General features: G+C 39.4%; 1 protein-coding gene across 1 annotated transcript; it reads right to left on the bottom strand.

The window, feature by feature from the left end:
• Positions 1 to 13044: 13044 nt before the first annotated feature.
• Positions 13045 to 13617, bottom strand: LOC150037553 (zinc finger BED domain-containing protein DAYSLEEPER-like). Its single transcript, XM_090312045.1, has one exon. The coding sequence runs from the start codon at positions 13615 to 13617 to the stop codon at positions 13045 to 13047; it is 573 nt and encodes a 190-aa protein (XP_090168171.1).
• Between the last annotated feature and the right edge of the window lie 3380 nt (positions 13618 to 16997).

The raw sequence follows: 16997 nt of genomic DNA, 5'->3' as shown, positions 1-16997 counted from the left end.
AATTGGGTCTTTAGTGGAATGCCTGGCAGTTAACAGATGGTGGATATTGTGACTAAAGAGTTTAGTTAGCTATTCACGTACCATTGGAGCTTCAAGCCATAGGTCCATAAGATCCCCTTGGTAGCTTGGATACAAGTTGAGAGTCAGTTTTTTGGGTCAATTTGAAATGTTCAAATTGACAAGAGGGGGTTCGATTATATATGATATAATCGAACGAGTTAATTAAATATGATATAATTAACTTTATGTATAAGATACATTAATGTGGAGGAAATTGGATATAAATATGATTTATATCTAGTAGAGGAAAAAATATTATAATTAATATTTGATATTAATTTATAAGTTATGAATGTGATAATTTCACATTAATTGGATTGTTCTAAAAGGAAATGGGAAGATGCCTTTTCGTTTAAAATGACGGATAAGTGCACTATAAATAGCAGACGGTATATTGATCTCGGTGTGCGTGGGTATTGTGAAAAAGATAGTGTCATCGTTTAGAAAACCAGTGCCTATATGACAGGACGTCATGATAGCTTACATATACGATATTGCGAAGCGATCGCATACCGATTACACTGTCGCGCGCTATTATCTAAACGATCATTTATCTTTTTCCTAAGCGATCGTTTAGCTCCCGGTATTTACTAAACGATCGTATAGACGATCGCTTAGTTTTTCCTACGCGATCGTTTTAGACGATCGCTCACCCTTTTCCTATATGATCATTTAGACGATCGTTTACCTTTTCCTACACGAGATGATCGCTTACTTTTACTGCATGATCATATACTTTGCCTAAACGATCAAGCATATTTTCTATACGATAGACGACCACATCTCCCACTTGCTTGATCGTTATGTATGGTCGCTCTTCCTCCTTCCCTCTACCAAACCCGAACAAAGCCTACACTTTGGATTCTCACTCCAAGAATACTGAGGGCTTTAAGTGGTGTTGTCTTCTCCGATTCCTTCTGTTCGAGTGGTGACTATTCGGTGTAGACGGTTGGGCTTCAAACTCAAGAAATCTTCATCTGGTATGATTTCTTGATCCCTTTAGCTTTATAAAAGTATGTTTGAATGTATATGCGATAATTCTATGTCACACCCCGCCCTGAGCCCGCACTCTTGCCCCCGAGGAGAGGCGTGAGGGACTACCACCCTTTTGTGATACCTACTGTCCAACTGAACCTCTTTACACTCAGTAAACTTTAAGTCAAGAAGATAACAACAACTGATTAAGTAAACTCATTTTATTTCAACAATGTAACATTTATACAACTCCAAGACTTAACTACAAAGTTTACAACAACAACTGTAAGACCCTGGAAGTGTAACTGTGGCTTGTGGTGGACCTTGACCTTAGCAGCACCCTGGAACTTCTCATCTTTCGCTACTTGGGAAGAAAAATATTTGAAAAACGAGGTGAGCTTGCTAGCCCGATGAGTGACAAAAAAACTGATTCTTATGAAAAAGAAGTACCGTCGTGCCTTAGGTACTTCTGCTCAGATACCTTCTCAAAACTGTGTCCTTCAGTATCAAGCTGCTCGGATACCTTCTCAAATGTCCTTTGGTATCGAGTTTCAAGTAAAACTAGTCATACAATGACTTTCTTTACTAAAACATAGAAAACATGTCTTTATCTGAAAGATCTTTCTTTAGATAATGGTTTCTTAAAAAATTTTAAATATTTAGTCAAATATTTTAGTCACTCGCCTTGATTGTTTAGGAACCTTTCTCTCTAGAAGTTTCTTGGTCACCTCGAGCTCCCTTTTGAACCCTATGATCCAGATTCAAATTGAAGCTCAGATTACACATAGTTCTAGGCTTTATCTCGAGATACTTTCTTCTACAAATATGCTCTAAAATGTCTCAGAAAGCTTACCTCAAAATCTTAGCTCATAAATTCTCGTGATTTTGTCGAAATCTTCAAAACATCAAGACTGACCCATCTTACCTAACAGCTCAACTCTTCTGTCTTTTCCTCATTGTCCACCCTGATTCCTTGGAGCTTCTTCTACGGCAGGCCCATTATGAAAACTAGACTCTCATAGATTTCAAGTGGCTTTTGAATCACTCCAAACGCACGAGTATTCTGGGAGAACTCCTCATCCCAAGTTGATGCTACTTTCAGATCTTCCTGTTCGACAGCATCTTCCCTTCTTGGAACCTTTTGACCAACTCATGGTCTTACTATCAACGTATAGTCTCCTTCCAGTTAGTCCTCATATACTCTTCCGAATGTCCTTTGAAGAGAATTTGAATTATAATCTGAGGAGAAGTTCTTGGCCCTATTTATAGGTGTCCAAAATCTCTCCAAGACCGACACCTCCTAGTTGGTCGCATGTCCAAGCGTCCTTTCCTTACACTATTAACGCAACCTTGCGTCATCGCAATCCAAGGTGTCTTGCTCCCCTTTTACCAACGCATAACCCTCAATTTTGCATGTCTTCTTGTGCATCCACCTCATTTTCGGCTTAAAATTTATTCCCAACAAGCCACATGTCCAGATGACGTCCTAGAATGTGTCCATCAATCTCATATGCGCTCATCCAACGTCATATGTGTCCATCCATCTTCATATGCGTTCATCCAACCTTACCCTGTGCCCTTACGATGTCTTTAAATCTCAATATAACACCCTTCAAGCCATTGTCGCCTAGCACCTTTCCCCATATGCGACCTAACCTCGATTGTGCTATTTCCAATTAACGCAACCTTCCCTTGTGCATCCCATTGACGCGACTTGGTCGCATATGCTAGATGCTCGCAAGGCTCTTCCTTGGCCGCATGCCTTTTACCGCATGGCTTACCTTTTCCTTATGCGCTCAACTAAGATTATGACCAACCCTCTTCCACCGCATACCATTTACTCAAGCCTTGTCCTATGCGCCCACATGTCCTTGGATGTCCTTGGCACATATCACATCACCAACGCATAACAACCTTTGTGTCAACTTGGTTCTCAACTCAACACCTTATGATATAGCTCACCATCGCCTAGGCTCTTGCTAACGCATCCCTTATGACCAACACAACCAACCTCATGAACCTTATTACTGCAAGCCTTAACAACGCAAGGACAATTCACCATGCATCCACCTTAGCTCGTTCCATTGCCTATCTCATACTTTAGTAAGGCCGCCGCATCCATCGTGTAGCAAGGCCACCGCATCCATCGCATAGCAAGGCCGCCATATCCATCCCGTAGTAAGGCCACTGCATCCATCGTATAGCAAGGTCGCCTAGCTCATCGTCTAGTACCGTTGCCACATACCACCAACGCATAGTACCGCCACATAACACCAACGCATAGTATCGCCACATAACACCAACACATAGTATCGCCACATGACACCAACGCATAGTGTTGCCGCATACCATCAACGCGTAGTGCTACTGCATACCATCAACCTCATACCTTCGGCTGCATACCATCGGTTGTATAGCACACGAGCGACCCGCGCACGCATCTCCTGCACCTTGCACCTATGTCCGTACAACTTAAGGCTACCGTATACTCTACTAACCTCCCAAGGCTTTGGCTGCCGCATGCTTGTCAAGTCCCCGCATAACATTTCCTCTCGACCATACTATAGCCTCTTTCAATACTCAAATAACCTTTCAAATGCTCATGGCCAGTGCATCGCACAACACCAACACTTAGCACAAGGCCAACGCATTGTCTAGTACTTAAGCCATTTCTGCCTTAGCTTCCAACGCATAGTTCCTTATTGGCATTATACTTAACCAAATTTTCTCTAGTTATGGCTTATTCCAAGGCTACTAGGCAATCCATTTAAACACTTAGAAATTTCCTTCACTTCAACATAGGATTTAACTTCCACTTAGTTAATTCTCTTAATTACCTGCTTAAGTAGGGAAAATGGAAATCCGGGTTTCACATTCTGTCACAATGAATTTGAAAGATCCGCTTCCGCTCATAGATACTCTTGAGTAAGAGTTCCTTCATAGATGATGAGAGGAAAATGTAATCTCTTTCGATATGTGTTAATTTCTATATGTTGATGGTCATGCCTTAATCGTGTATGCGATGACCATGCGTTCCTGTCACAAGTTTTCTTGCTCTCTCGGCAAGTATAACGAGAATGCAAGTTTCTCGAGATGATCCAAGGTCGAACACAGGGACTTATAACTAAATGAAGTTTGTGAAGTAATGCGTTTGAGGCGATGAATAAAAATAAAATGAAAGAAGTTAATAGACTATGCACTACTGCTAGCTAAATAGACAGAGCAATGGAAGTTTGACTATGAGAATTGGTAGAGATGCGGCAACTGTTAAACGCGTAATAAGATGCATAGAGAAGTAGAATTGTGGAGTGGATAAATTCACCGCTTCATTAAGCTTGGTCGCAAGGGTAATCCCAACTCGCTACACTAACATATCGCACACCTCTCGGCGGCCAGCCACATGCTTATATCTCTATAACGCATGGTTGCGTTGAGCATAAGGTTGTTCCTATCTTTAGGAACATTGCTTACTTTGCTTAGTGAGTTCTAATACTTACCCTCTCGGGCAGTTGGTTATAGCTACTCAGCTCATAGACAAGCATTGCGATAGCTTAGTACTAAGTAAAGAGGATTGACTCATTATACTTGCGCAACGCACACCTCTCGGTGGTTTGCTACGTGCGTCATATCTTTATGTCGTGATTGAGTATGCGATAACTCTTGCAATCAACACTTAACTAATTTCAATGAAAGTAAAAGATGATAAAGTAGAAAGAGATTATGTAAATGGTGTAGAAGGAACTAAAGAGATGCATTGAGTACACAATGTATTAATGTCTGAAGCCAAAATGTAATACAATATAGAGGTAAGAGGAGAGGTGGAGGATTTGATGAAGGCAATCTCTTGCTTCCATCAGATGGTGCCATGGATGGATGATAAAGTAGTCTCTCTCAAGCTCTATCTTTGGCCAACACAATAGAGTTTTGGGGTGTTCGGTTATTTTTGTATTTTGATTTAATTGTTCTTTTGTATCTGCTTGACTTGTTTGTTTACTTCATGTGAATTTATGAAAATGAATGAGAAATTCTTATCATTTTGTTCCTTGCGTTTGACCTTGGCATACTTGTTTTTTTTTTTTCCTCTAGATATTTTCTAAGTCTTGTGCTCTGCTTGACCTCAATGATATCAACTATATGAAATCTATAAGTATAGAGTAGGCGTTAGAAAAATCAACAAGGCCTGAACTTCTCTAAAAATGTTATGTCTACTTTCTAACGCATGCAAGCTTTAAGTCTTAAACTTCTTTCAGACTCTCAAAGCCTTTTTGAAATTTTGTTTCTCTTTTAGCAATGAGGATTTAGCTCGTCTCCAAATTTGGGATGAATAATTTGGGATGAGTATAGCTCATCTCCAAATTTGGGAATGAGGGAAATCCGAGTTAAGACGCATCAAACGAATACATCACAAATAAAAGGGAACAAAATAAGAAAAATATTAAACGCGACTCCTCTGTCATTACTTCAAAAGAAAAACCTTAAAATGGCATGAGTTTAATTGGAACAGGCATTTAGCCGTAGTTGGATGCTCGCATGACACCCGTGGGAGCAAGCCAAAACGAAGTTAAGTCTCCTAGACCAACGCTTCCCATATAACTCCTCTATATAGTCTAAAGAAATTATATCTTGAAATGCATGAATATTAGATATGAGTTTAGTTGTGAAGGGTTCTCACCCGTAGTTGGATGCTCGTATGACACTTGTGGGGGCAAGCCAAAATGAAAGTGGGATACCTGGAACAACGCATGGGTAAAGTAAAAATTCATAATTGTTTTTTTTTCTTTTTATCCGGCATTTATCTTAAAAAGTACATCTAACGCATTGCTGGTTTAGAAAAAAACGAGAATGTTTTGAGAAATGAAAGGAGTTGTGATAAAAGGCCTGCTGCACCTGAAACTAAATATTAGTCCTTTTAGAAAAGAGACAATTTGAGTTATATTTTCCAAACTCTTATCTCAAGCTTATGGTTGAATATGATGAGAGGCGAACTCTGCACTCTTAAGACAAAGGAGATAACAAAGAATTATTTTGGAATGCTTGAGGATAAACATTGTTCAAATTTGGGGGTGGTGATCACTTGTAGAAATACAAGTTATTTTTGCTCTTAAGTTGGAATAACGAAGGTTTTTAATGATAAATTCTCCTCATTTTTAGAAAAAACGCATGAATTTATTCAAACATTAGGAAACTCATGCAAAAGAAGTTTTATTACTAAATATCGCGGCACAACGCATTGTATTGCAGGATTTCAACGCAATGATTAACGCTAACGCATTAGACAAGTGCTGCAGGAAAAGCTCTAACGCATGGGCCATGCGTCAGAGGGAGTTCAAAGCAGAGAAGATTCATTGCTCCAGGCTGATTGTGTCACATCACCACTTACAAGTATGGGCACCTGCTGTAGATGGCGTCTGAAAAGCTTCCGAGAGTCAGGCGGCTAATTAAGGCATGGACTTTAATGCTGACCAGGACAAGGGCTTTAATGCTGCCCATCCACCAAGTGGACGTGACCAATGCCTAATAAATAGATGAAGTCCCTCTAGAGTTAAGAAGTTCGAAAATTATCAAGATCCTTACTCTCTGTATATTGTAGTCATAGTTTTAGTTCTGTAGAGGCTGTACTGTGGTGCTAGACGATCAGAAGGATTGAGAACCACCACCACCGCCGGTCAGGGAGCGGAGGAAGCTAATCTTGAGAAAGACACTTTATCCAATTCCTAAACAAGTGATTGTACACAACGAGATTGAGCCAAAGAAATACAAGAAATTGTATTCTTTTGCTTGACTCAATTTCCTTCTTCTCATTTATCACTTTCATTTCATTTGATTAAATATTGCTTTTGTAAAGACTCTCTGTTTCTTTATAAAATTCATATGTTTAATCCATCATACTTGCCATTGTTTATTTATTGTTTATGTTAAATGCATTAATACTTTATGCATAATTTCATTCTAAAGCTCAAGCCAACTTGAAAAATTGGTAAAAGCATCTTTAACTTAGATTGTTCGAAAGAATAACTAAGTTGCATTAAGTAGGACACCTAGTACAACTAGAGATAGACTTACTGGTGTCTATTGCATTTTGTGTTAGACGCATGCATCCTAGAGATAGGCTTTGTATGTTATTTGCATTGAGAAATGTTGAATGAAGTCTGACGAATAAACAAAAGATAAGCAAACCATCCCATCTCATTCACCCCACATCCTAGTTGTGTACACTCGTCTTAGACCGACGCGTCCACTTACCTTAAACTCCATTTTCGCATGATCTATCATTCACTACTCAACTCTTTTGCATCTCTTGCACAGGCAAAACAATTTAGTGTAAATAACACATTTTTCACATTTATTTAGGAAAACCCCTACAATAGATACAACGCGAGGTTTGCGTTTGATTAACTGAATCCCTGAGTTCGACCCTGGATTTACAAGGAACCTAAATTACATTTATACTTGGGTCTAGTTTAGGAAAACTTGAACGTCATTAGAAGGAGTTGTGTGCGTTCTACTGCAAATATCTGACGCACCAATGCATTACATTTACTTAAACGCATCACTTATACTTCGAACTTATTTCTCCAATTTATTTTACACAATACACTCCTAGAGAAAATCACGATAGCAACGAATACGGGGTGTTTCCAAATTATTTTTATCCTTGCACAGTTTAGATATTCTTTTTGTAACTTTATGTCGATCCAAGTGCTTAGCCTTCGTTTTGGCTTGCCCCCACGGGTGTCATGCGAGCATCCAACTATAAGCAAGGTGCTTTTTCTCAGTCAAAACTCATGCCCATGTTAGTGGAGTTGCGATCACTTGATTTATGCATTGATCACGATTCCTATCTTCGTTTTGGCTTGCCCCCACGGGTGTCATGCGAACATCCAACTATGAGTGGGATCCGATCTCAACTTTATTATTATTTTTTATTTTTTTTAAATGTCTAAAAGTAGCAAGGTTGAAAATAAATACCGACACCCCCAAATTTAAACGCAGCAATGTCCTCATTGCTGATAGACTGAAAGAATTCATGTGATGCTCTTAGGAAGTTTCGTAAAAGTCATTTTGAAAGAAAGCTAGTGGACCACTAACTTCTATAAATATTTCATGAATTGACTGTCCTAAAATTAAGTTGATTCTAGTACATGTGATGAGAAATAGAGGCATGTGTTTCATCATTGAAATCATAACTGGTATGGAAAAACAATGCGGGGACTAACTAAAGTAATCAATATTTAATGATTGCGCCACTAAAGAGGATGTGATGATAAAATTATCACTGTTAAGAATGAGATGCAGTAATGCAAAGTTTGGAATAAACAAAGTCAAAGAAAGATACAACCCCCCCAAATTTGCTCTGTTGCCCGCATCGTCTGTGATCGCATCCTTTCTTGTGGCGAGCCGATTTCTTCCATTGCGATGACTGAACGAACTAGTCGCGTTTTTCAGTTATCGTGTAGCTCCATTGCAATCGTTTACTACGATCATTGCTAAAAACATCGAGAAGGTAAAAAATATAAAAGACAGAGTATTTTCTCTTGTTTTTGAAATGATGGTGTAAAAAGGATATAAAAAAGGATAAAGGATATAAAAAGGTAGAGTGAGTTCATGAAATGAAGATTCAACAGGATACATAAAAAAGATTGCGTCCCTGATGAGTCTGATTCGTATAATTGCGCAAGGACTGCCCACTTCTTCTTTAGTCAGGAATTCCTCAGGTCCACGGAGGTTTTCTCGCGATGCAAGTCTCCTCCGTGATATATCTTGACTCTTTGCCCGTTGACTTTGAATGCGTTGGTCCCGTCTTCATTAGATAACTCAATCGCCCCATGTGGGAATACCTATTTGATTAATAAATGGACTGGACCATTTTGACTTTAATTTTCCGGGAAAAGTTCATAGCTGAGAATTATATAACAAGACCTTCTGTCCAACTTGGAGATTCTTCTCGCATAGTTGTTTGTCATGCCAATGTTTTGCGCGCTCCTTGTAGATTTTGGCATTTTCATATGCTTGAGTTCTCCATTCGTCTAGCTTGACCAACTGAAGTTTTCTAGCCTCCCCTGCAGTCTTCAAATCAAAATTGAGCTTTTTCACTGCCCACATTGCTCTTGCTCTAATTCAAGCGGTAAGTGACATGCCTTTCCAAACACTAGCGCATACAGGGACATGCCTATAGGTGTTTTATAGGTGGTTCTGTATGCCCACAAGGCATCGTCCAGCTTCATGGACCAATCTTTGCGTGAAGGCTTTACCACTTTCTCTAGGATCAGCTTGATTTCCCTGTTGGACACCTCAGCTTAGTCGTTTGTCTATGGATGGTATGTGGTGGCAACCTTATGGTGGATATTATACTGGAGCAGAAATTTGTTAATGACGTTATTAACAAAGTGGGAGCCTTCATCACTTATTATGGCGGACCGTCACCGGGTGGCGTATTTGCATGGACTACGGCAAGCTAAATACAGCAACAAAGAAAGATCATTTCCCTTTACCGTTCATTGACCAAATGCTAGATCGTCTAGCCAGAAATGACTTTTACTGCTTTCTGGATGGGTATGTCGGCTATAATCAGATTATGATAGCTCCCGAAGATCAAGAAAATACCACATTCACCTGCCCGTATAGAACTTTTGCTTTTTGCCGCATGCCGTTCGGCCTCTGTAATGCGCCAAGCACATTCCAAAGGTGTTTGATGGCCATCTTTTCAGAATGTCTTAAGGACTCTGTTGAAATATTCATGGACGACTTCTTTGTCTATGGGCACATATACAAAGTCTGTGCACAAAAACTTGATGCATTATTTTATGAGGTGAAGTTATGGAATAAAATGCGGTGATGGAAATGTGTTGAACAACAAGTTTTCTCAGTGGAATCTAAGTATAAACCCCACTTAGTTTCCTGGTAAGTCCAGGTTCGAACTCAGGGACTAGGGAAAACGGTATGCGGTGATAATTTTCCAAAAGACTTTGCGGTAACCGGTAAATCAAATAGTTGTTTGGTGTTATTATTTGTGATATAAAATAAATGTATGCGACGGATTTGAGAAAAGTTCGATTATGCGGTAGATACACTAAGTATGCAGAGGAACGGATTGAGAAGGTCTTTCGCTAGCGTTGCTCGGGAATGCGTCAAACTAGGCGATCATGTTACACTCATGCGACAACAGATCATTTTCCAATGCAAATGCGGTGCTCCTAGTTCTAGGACGCATTTGTTGAATGCAACAATGTCCATAGAGCTTATTTCTAAGTCTCTACTCTTTTCCTATGCGATGATGCAAGATGCACACAAAGACAAAGTGACTGCATACAATCATATCCTATCTCTAGGATGCATGTGATGCGTTAATAGTAAACAGTGCTTATTCCTAAGCTCCTATCTCTTGATTATGTGTTCTAACTTGACTCTCCCGAGCCTAGATTCTAACCTGACTTTCCCAAGCCTAGATCCTGTCCTTTATACTACCCTCCTGAGTATCTCTACTGGACGAATGAAGTATACATAATACAAGACAATTGCATAGAATGAAGATCCCCAGTTATGCTAGCTAAGTGCTTCTTAACCCATTCAACAGATTTAGCTACTCATGCGTAATAAACAGAGAGTGAACAAATATAAAGAAGTAAATTCCATTTCTATAGATAAGTTGAGTACAAAATGACAATGGAAGATAAGGATAGAGAGCCTTGTAGCAATCCCTTGCTTCCCAAGGCATTTACACTGTCAACTCTATTATGTTCAAAAGATATTCCTGCTTCCGCAGGAGCTGGCCCTCTCTCCGGTCTCTACGCTTTCGACACTCTCCCAAGTTCACCGGAACGATCTATCGGCACAATCTCGCTTCTCTCACTTCCGCCTTAAAATAAAAGAAAATCTAAGAACAAGGCTATTCTAACTATCGAGAAAATTATCTAAGTATCTGAACTTCTTTGCGGAAGGTTGCCTTTGGTATTTATAGAGCTTTGGGGTGAAAGGTGGCTTCTCTCTTATGATTGCACAGATGGGATGGTTTTAATTCTCTGACTGATGCGTGGAATATTTGTCACCGAAAAGCCGAGTATACTTGCTACAGTAGACCGTTAGCAGCTTGTCAACTTAATTCGAACTCAACCGTCATCAACTTTCTGTCCCATAGAGATTAATTATGCTTTTCACCCAGATGCGCCCACCAAGTTGCAGCGGCTCTATGCGACAATCCTTCTTGAGCAGATGTTTGCGAGCACAAATCATCGCAAAGCCTTGCGGTAACGCTGCGCTCGACCATTGATTTCTTGTGATCGCGCTTTCCGCCTTGTGTCAACGCATATTTTGCATAAAAATACCAAAGTTAACTGTTTTTATGCGATGAAAGCATACGACCGCAATATCATGAACTTAATGCTTTTTGGACGCAATCTTATATATTTTATCAATGCAAACCTTCATTGTTTAATAACTTAGCATTGTAATAACGTGCATTTCTGCCCGTTATCACACGTGGGATGCCAAAACGAGTAAACATATTTTTTCGCAAGAATTTGGAGACTATCGCCGCATTGCTCGCACGATATCGTTTCTACTCATTTGGAAACATAATCGACGGCCAATAGAATGTATTTGTGACCATTTGATGGTGGAAATGGTCCCATAAAGGCTATGCCCAGACGTCGAATAACTTCAATTCTAAGATGATATTCATGGGCATCGCATTCTTTCATGAAATGTTTCTCGTGCGTTGGCACCTGTCACATTTCATTGAATAGTCTCTCACGTCCTTGAATAAAGTTGGCAAAAAATATCCACTTTGCAACACCTTTACTGTTGTGCATTGACGTCCAAAATGTCCACCATATGGTGAGTCATGGCAATCGGATAGAATGTACTAGTGAGCAGCTTCTGGTACGCATAGGCACAAAGTCTGGTTTGACCTCCTCTTGTAAATATTTGGCTTGTCCCAATAATATGATTTACATTCGTGTCTAAGCCGCCTCTTTTGTGGGCTGTGTAGTTCTCAAGAAATTGTTCACAAACCAAATAATTGACCACATCTGCATACCATGGAAACTCTTCAATTTTAAATAGCTGCTGATCTAGGAAGGTTGCGTTCACCTTCGACTGGTTGCGGTCGACTTCCAGATTTTCTAATCTTGATAGATGGTAGGGTTGGCAACGGGGCCGGGGCGAGGCGTGGGGGCGTCCCCCGTCCCTGGCCCCGTGGGGGAAACTGTCCCCCATCCCCGCCCTCGTCCCTGCCATTTGAAGTGGGGGACGGGGGCAGGGGATTCCCCGTCGGGGAAATAGGATCCCTGCGGGGCCCCGTTCCCCGTTTCCTCGTGGGGATTCTTGGTGGGGATTCCCCATTTTTTTTAGTTAAAATTTTATTAGTCCACGAAAAATTCATTAAAAAAGTTTATCGAATTCCTCGTTTTTTAATTCAAGTGATTTTATTTGAAATTTGACTAATGCACAACAAATGAACAAAAAACAATAGACTATTCTATGAAATAAACACAATTGACAAGTTAAAAGCTAACAAATCCATTAGATAACTTTACAACTTAAAATTCAATAAAGTTTGAATAAGGAAGTCAATTAAAGGCAATACATTCAAATAAGTATTTCACCATCAAATCTTTCAATAAAATTCGTCTTTCTCTCTTCAATGACTTCACAATCAAATCTTTCACCAGCACTTTTCTTGGCATCATCCCATCCTTAGTTGTATTCATTCCTACATTTAAAAATTAAAATGTAATAAACAAATAATGTCACAAAAAAATAGAAAAATAAAAACTAGACCATGAAATAATGGTAATCCTTGAACATATACCTTAGTCACCACGCCATCTTCATCAGAATCGTCTGCATCTTCTAGAACAGTTGCTAAATGTGTAACCATTTCTTTTCCCGTGCTTGTACCTTACATTATCAAATATTTGTAAAAAAAAGAAAATATTTGTTAATATATTAAATGATAGAAAGATGTAAAACAAAATAAACAAACTAACCTGTCAAAACTTCAGTTGCAATTCAATTTTGAGTGCACATCAAAGCCTCTATCGTCTTTGGATGAAGTTTGTTACAATGTGGGCTTACAATCCTACCACAGGTACTAAAAGCAGACTCTGATGCAACACTAAATAACGGGATGGCTAATATGTCTCTTGCAATTTCTTGTAAAATTGGATACTTGACACCATTCAATTTCCACCAACTCAAAATGTCAAAATCGGATGTTCGAGGTAAGACAAGTTCATCCAAATATGCATCAAACTGTTGCTTCTGATTCATATTATTGGAATTTGATACAAACAAGTCATAATCATTAAGATTATCAAATTCGATATTTTGTAAGGTTCCATCTAAATTTCTAGCATAATCATCACTTTCACCTTCATGCTTCAGCTGATATTCTGTTTCCAAATCTGAACAAATTTTTTTAGTCCTTTCCACTTCAAGAAAAAAACCATCTCCATAAATTCTAAGGAAGTAAAACTCAATCAACTTTAATTTAAAATGTGGATCTAAAACTGCAGCTATGGCCATTACCCCATGAATTGTCTTCCAATACTTATCAAACTTTGACATCATATTTGAAGCCATGTCTCTGATCTCTTGAATGCCAGAATTAGTCCACTCAGAAATAGCCAATTTCAATTTACAAATTTTTGGGAAAAAAAGATTAGCGGTAGGATATTTGGGTCCAGAAAATATTTCAGTCACGTGATGAAATATTTTTAGTTTCTCACATATCTCTTTTACTAATACCCAATCTTAATCCAAAGGCACTTGTACTTTGGTTCTCGTTGTTTTAATCGATAAAAAACCGTTTTGTACTTTAATGCAATGGCTAACATAATATAGGTAGAATTCCACCTAGTACAACAATCAAGACTCAACATCTGACCATCATAAACATTCAACTGTCGAGCAGTTTACTCAAATTTCTCTTTCTTTTTTTGTGTATGCACCCAAAAAGACACACTACTACGTACTCTTTCGATCCCATCTCCTATCACTGCCAACCCATCTTTCACAATCAAATTTAGAATATGAGCACAACACCACATATGAAATAACTCCCATCCAATAATAAGTTTCCACCCAAATTATCAACAAACATTTTAACCATAGAGTCATTGGTACTACAATTATCTACAATTACTGATGACAATTTTCGATCAATATTCCAATCTAACAGACATTCCATAATTTCTTCATGAAGCATCTCAGAAGTGTGTGGAGAAGAAACATATATAAACCTGATTATTTTGTTTTGCAAAACCCAACTATGATTAACAAAATGAGAAGTGATGGCCATATAACCTTTTGTTTGGTGGTTGGAAGTCCACATGTCCGTTGTCAAGGCAATCTTTCCTTTGATCTCATTCAACAATGCCATGGTTTTCAACTTTTCAGTCTCATAAATTTTCAAAATCTCCTTATTTATTGTGTTTCTTGACACCATCTTAAATAATGGTTGGATGACATTACAAAATTCCCTAAAACCTTCATGCTCAATTATTGAGAGAGGATATTCATGTCTTATTATCATCCTAGCTCATTCTTTTTATGCAGCTTCCTAATCGAAGTTATATAAGCTCAATGTATTTTTCTTCTCTCCATTAGGATTCAATAGGGATTGTCGTATGTCCTTTTGTCCTTTATATGGGCATATCTTAATATGATCATGCAAATGTTTGATTCCATTTTTACTTCCACCCCCTAATTTTCGTTTGCAGTAATAAATCGCCTTGTCTACTCCATCTATTTTTTGTCTCTTAAAATGGTTCCAAACAACCGATGTAAATCTCCTCTTTAAAGATCCCTTCTCAATATCCTCATCAAGAACAACACAATTATCAACATTCAAATTATCATCATTCGATGAGCATGGATTTAAATTTGGGGTTGAATCTTGGGTTGGATTTGGGATTGGACTTGTAATTGGATTTCAAGAATCTTTATTTGTAGAAGGTGATGATGACATTGTTTTCAACCTACCAAAAATTTAATTTAAATTTTCAACCTACCATAAAAAAACATTCAAATTTCAAACATACACAAACATATTTTCCAAACATATTCAAGCCTAAAATTCAAACGTTCAAATATCAAACATACACAAACATATTTCTCAGAACAATCAAATAGGTATAAAAAACAAAGACTCATTATCAAACGACCAAACACAGAAGTTAGATCTTTACTTGAAACGCCGCCGGACGGACTTCTCAACTGAGGCAGACTTCAATGGAGGATGGAGTGGAGAGGGCCTGTTTTATGGAGTGGACTGTGGAGTGGGATGAGCGAGAGCGAAAGTGGAGGGATGAGCGAGAACAAGAGTGAAGGGATGAGCGAGAGCGAGAGTGGAAGGACGAGCGAGAGCGAGAGTGGATGGACGGGCGAGAGCGAGAGCGGATGGACGAAACTATGAGTCAGAGCGAGAGGGGAGGCTGGGAGGGATGAGGTTATGAGCGAGAGAAGACTCGGCAGCCGGCACTAGCAGGTAGAGAACAAGACTCGAGAGGGTCGGCACGGAAGGGGATACTGAAGTTCTGAACGTGAACGCTGTGAGGCTGAGGCAAGGCAGTAAAGCAGGTGGTGCCGTGGTGTGGTGTAGAGACACTTCAAGTTCACACAGAGACTAAGAGACAGTCGACTCGACAGAGAGGGGAGGGAAGAGAATTAATTTTAGGGATTTAAGGAAAGGCTTTTGAGTTTTGGGCTTTTAAATTTTTGGGTCTTTTTATATATAAGTTTATAAAATTTCTATATATATATAAATTTGGGGATTAATCGGGGTCGAGGCGGAGATACTGTCCCCGTCCCTGTCCCGTCCCCGGACAGGGCCCCGATTTGACCCCATCCCCGGTCAAATCGGGGAATCCCCGACCCGAATGGAGGACCCGCCCCGTCGGGTTTTTTTGCCGACCCTAATAGATGGTCTGCAACCTGGTTCTCCGTCCCTTTGCGATCAATGATTTCCATGTTGAATTCTTGAAGGAGGAGAACCCATCGAATCAACTTCGACTTTGCATCTTTCTTTGTCATTAAATATTTGATTGCCGAGTGGTCGGTGTGAACGATCACTTTGGATCCCAGCAAGTATGCTCTGAATTTCTCCAGCGGAAAGATCACTGTAAGAATTTCTTTTTTAGTGGTAGTGTAATTTGTTTAGGTAGGGTTCAGGGTTTTACTCGCATATGCGATCGGGTGTAGCATTGTTTTCTTCTTTTGTGCTAGCACCGCCCCCATCGCATAACTGCTCGCATCGCACATCAGCTCAAATGGCTTTGTCCAGTCAGGTGCGATCAACACAGTTGCGGTTATTAATGCGCTCTTCAGTATCTTGAATACGTTGAGGTATTGTTCATCAAAATCAAACGTTCTTTCGGCCTCCGCAACGCACTCAATGGTCGAGCAATCTTTAAAAAGTCCTTCATAAAACGTCGATAAAATCCTGTATGTCGTAGGAAGCTCTTGATAGCCTTCACATTTGCTAGAGGTGGGAGCTTTTCAATGGCCTCTATCTTCGCCTTATCCACCTTCAGCCCTTCCTTGGAGACTTTATGCCTGAGCACACTACATTCCTTCACCATGAAGTGGCACTTTTCCCAGTTCAGCACAAGATTTGTCTCTTCACATCTTCTCAGTATCTTTTCTAAATTGTTTAAACAGACTTCATATGTTTGCCCGTACACTGAGAAATCATTCATAAAAATTTCCACTGAGTCTTTAAGATACTTAGAGAAGATGGTCATTATACACCTCTGGAACGTGCTCGGCGCATTGCATAATCCGAACGACATGCAGCGAAAAACACATGTTCCTTAGGGGCAGGTGAATGTGGTTTTCTCTTGGTCTTCAGGAGCAATCATGATTTGGTTGTAGCCTGCATACCCATCCAAAAATCAAAAGTAATCATTTCCTGCTAGGCGGTCTAGCATCTGGTCAATGAAAGGCAAGGGGAAATGATCCTT

This window comes from Benincasa hispida, chromosome 3 (assembly GCF_027475165.1).
Source record: "Benincasa hispida cultivar pf3 chromosome 3, pf3_genome.v1.1, whole genome shotgun sequence".
NCBI classification, from domain to species: domain Eukaryota; kingdom Viridiplantae; phylum Streptophyta; class Magnoliopsida; order Cucurbitales; family Cucurbitaceae; genus Benincasa; species Benincasa hispida.
Note: the sequence above shows the minus strand (reverse complement) of the source record. Positions and strands in the feature narration are given on the sequence as shown.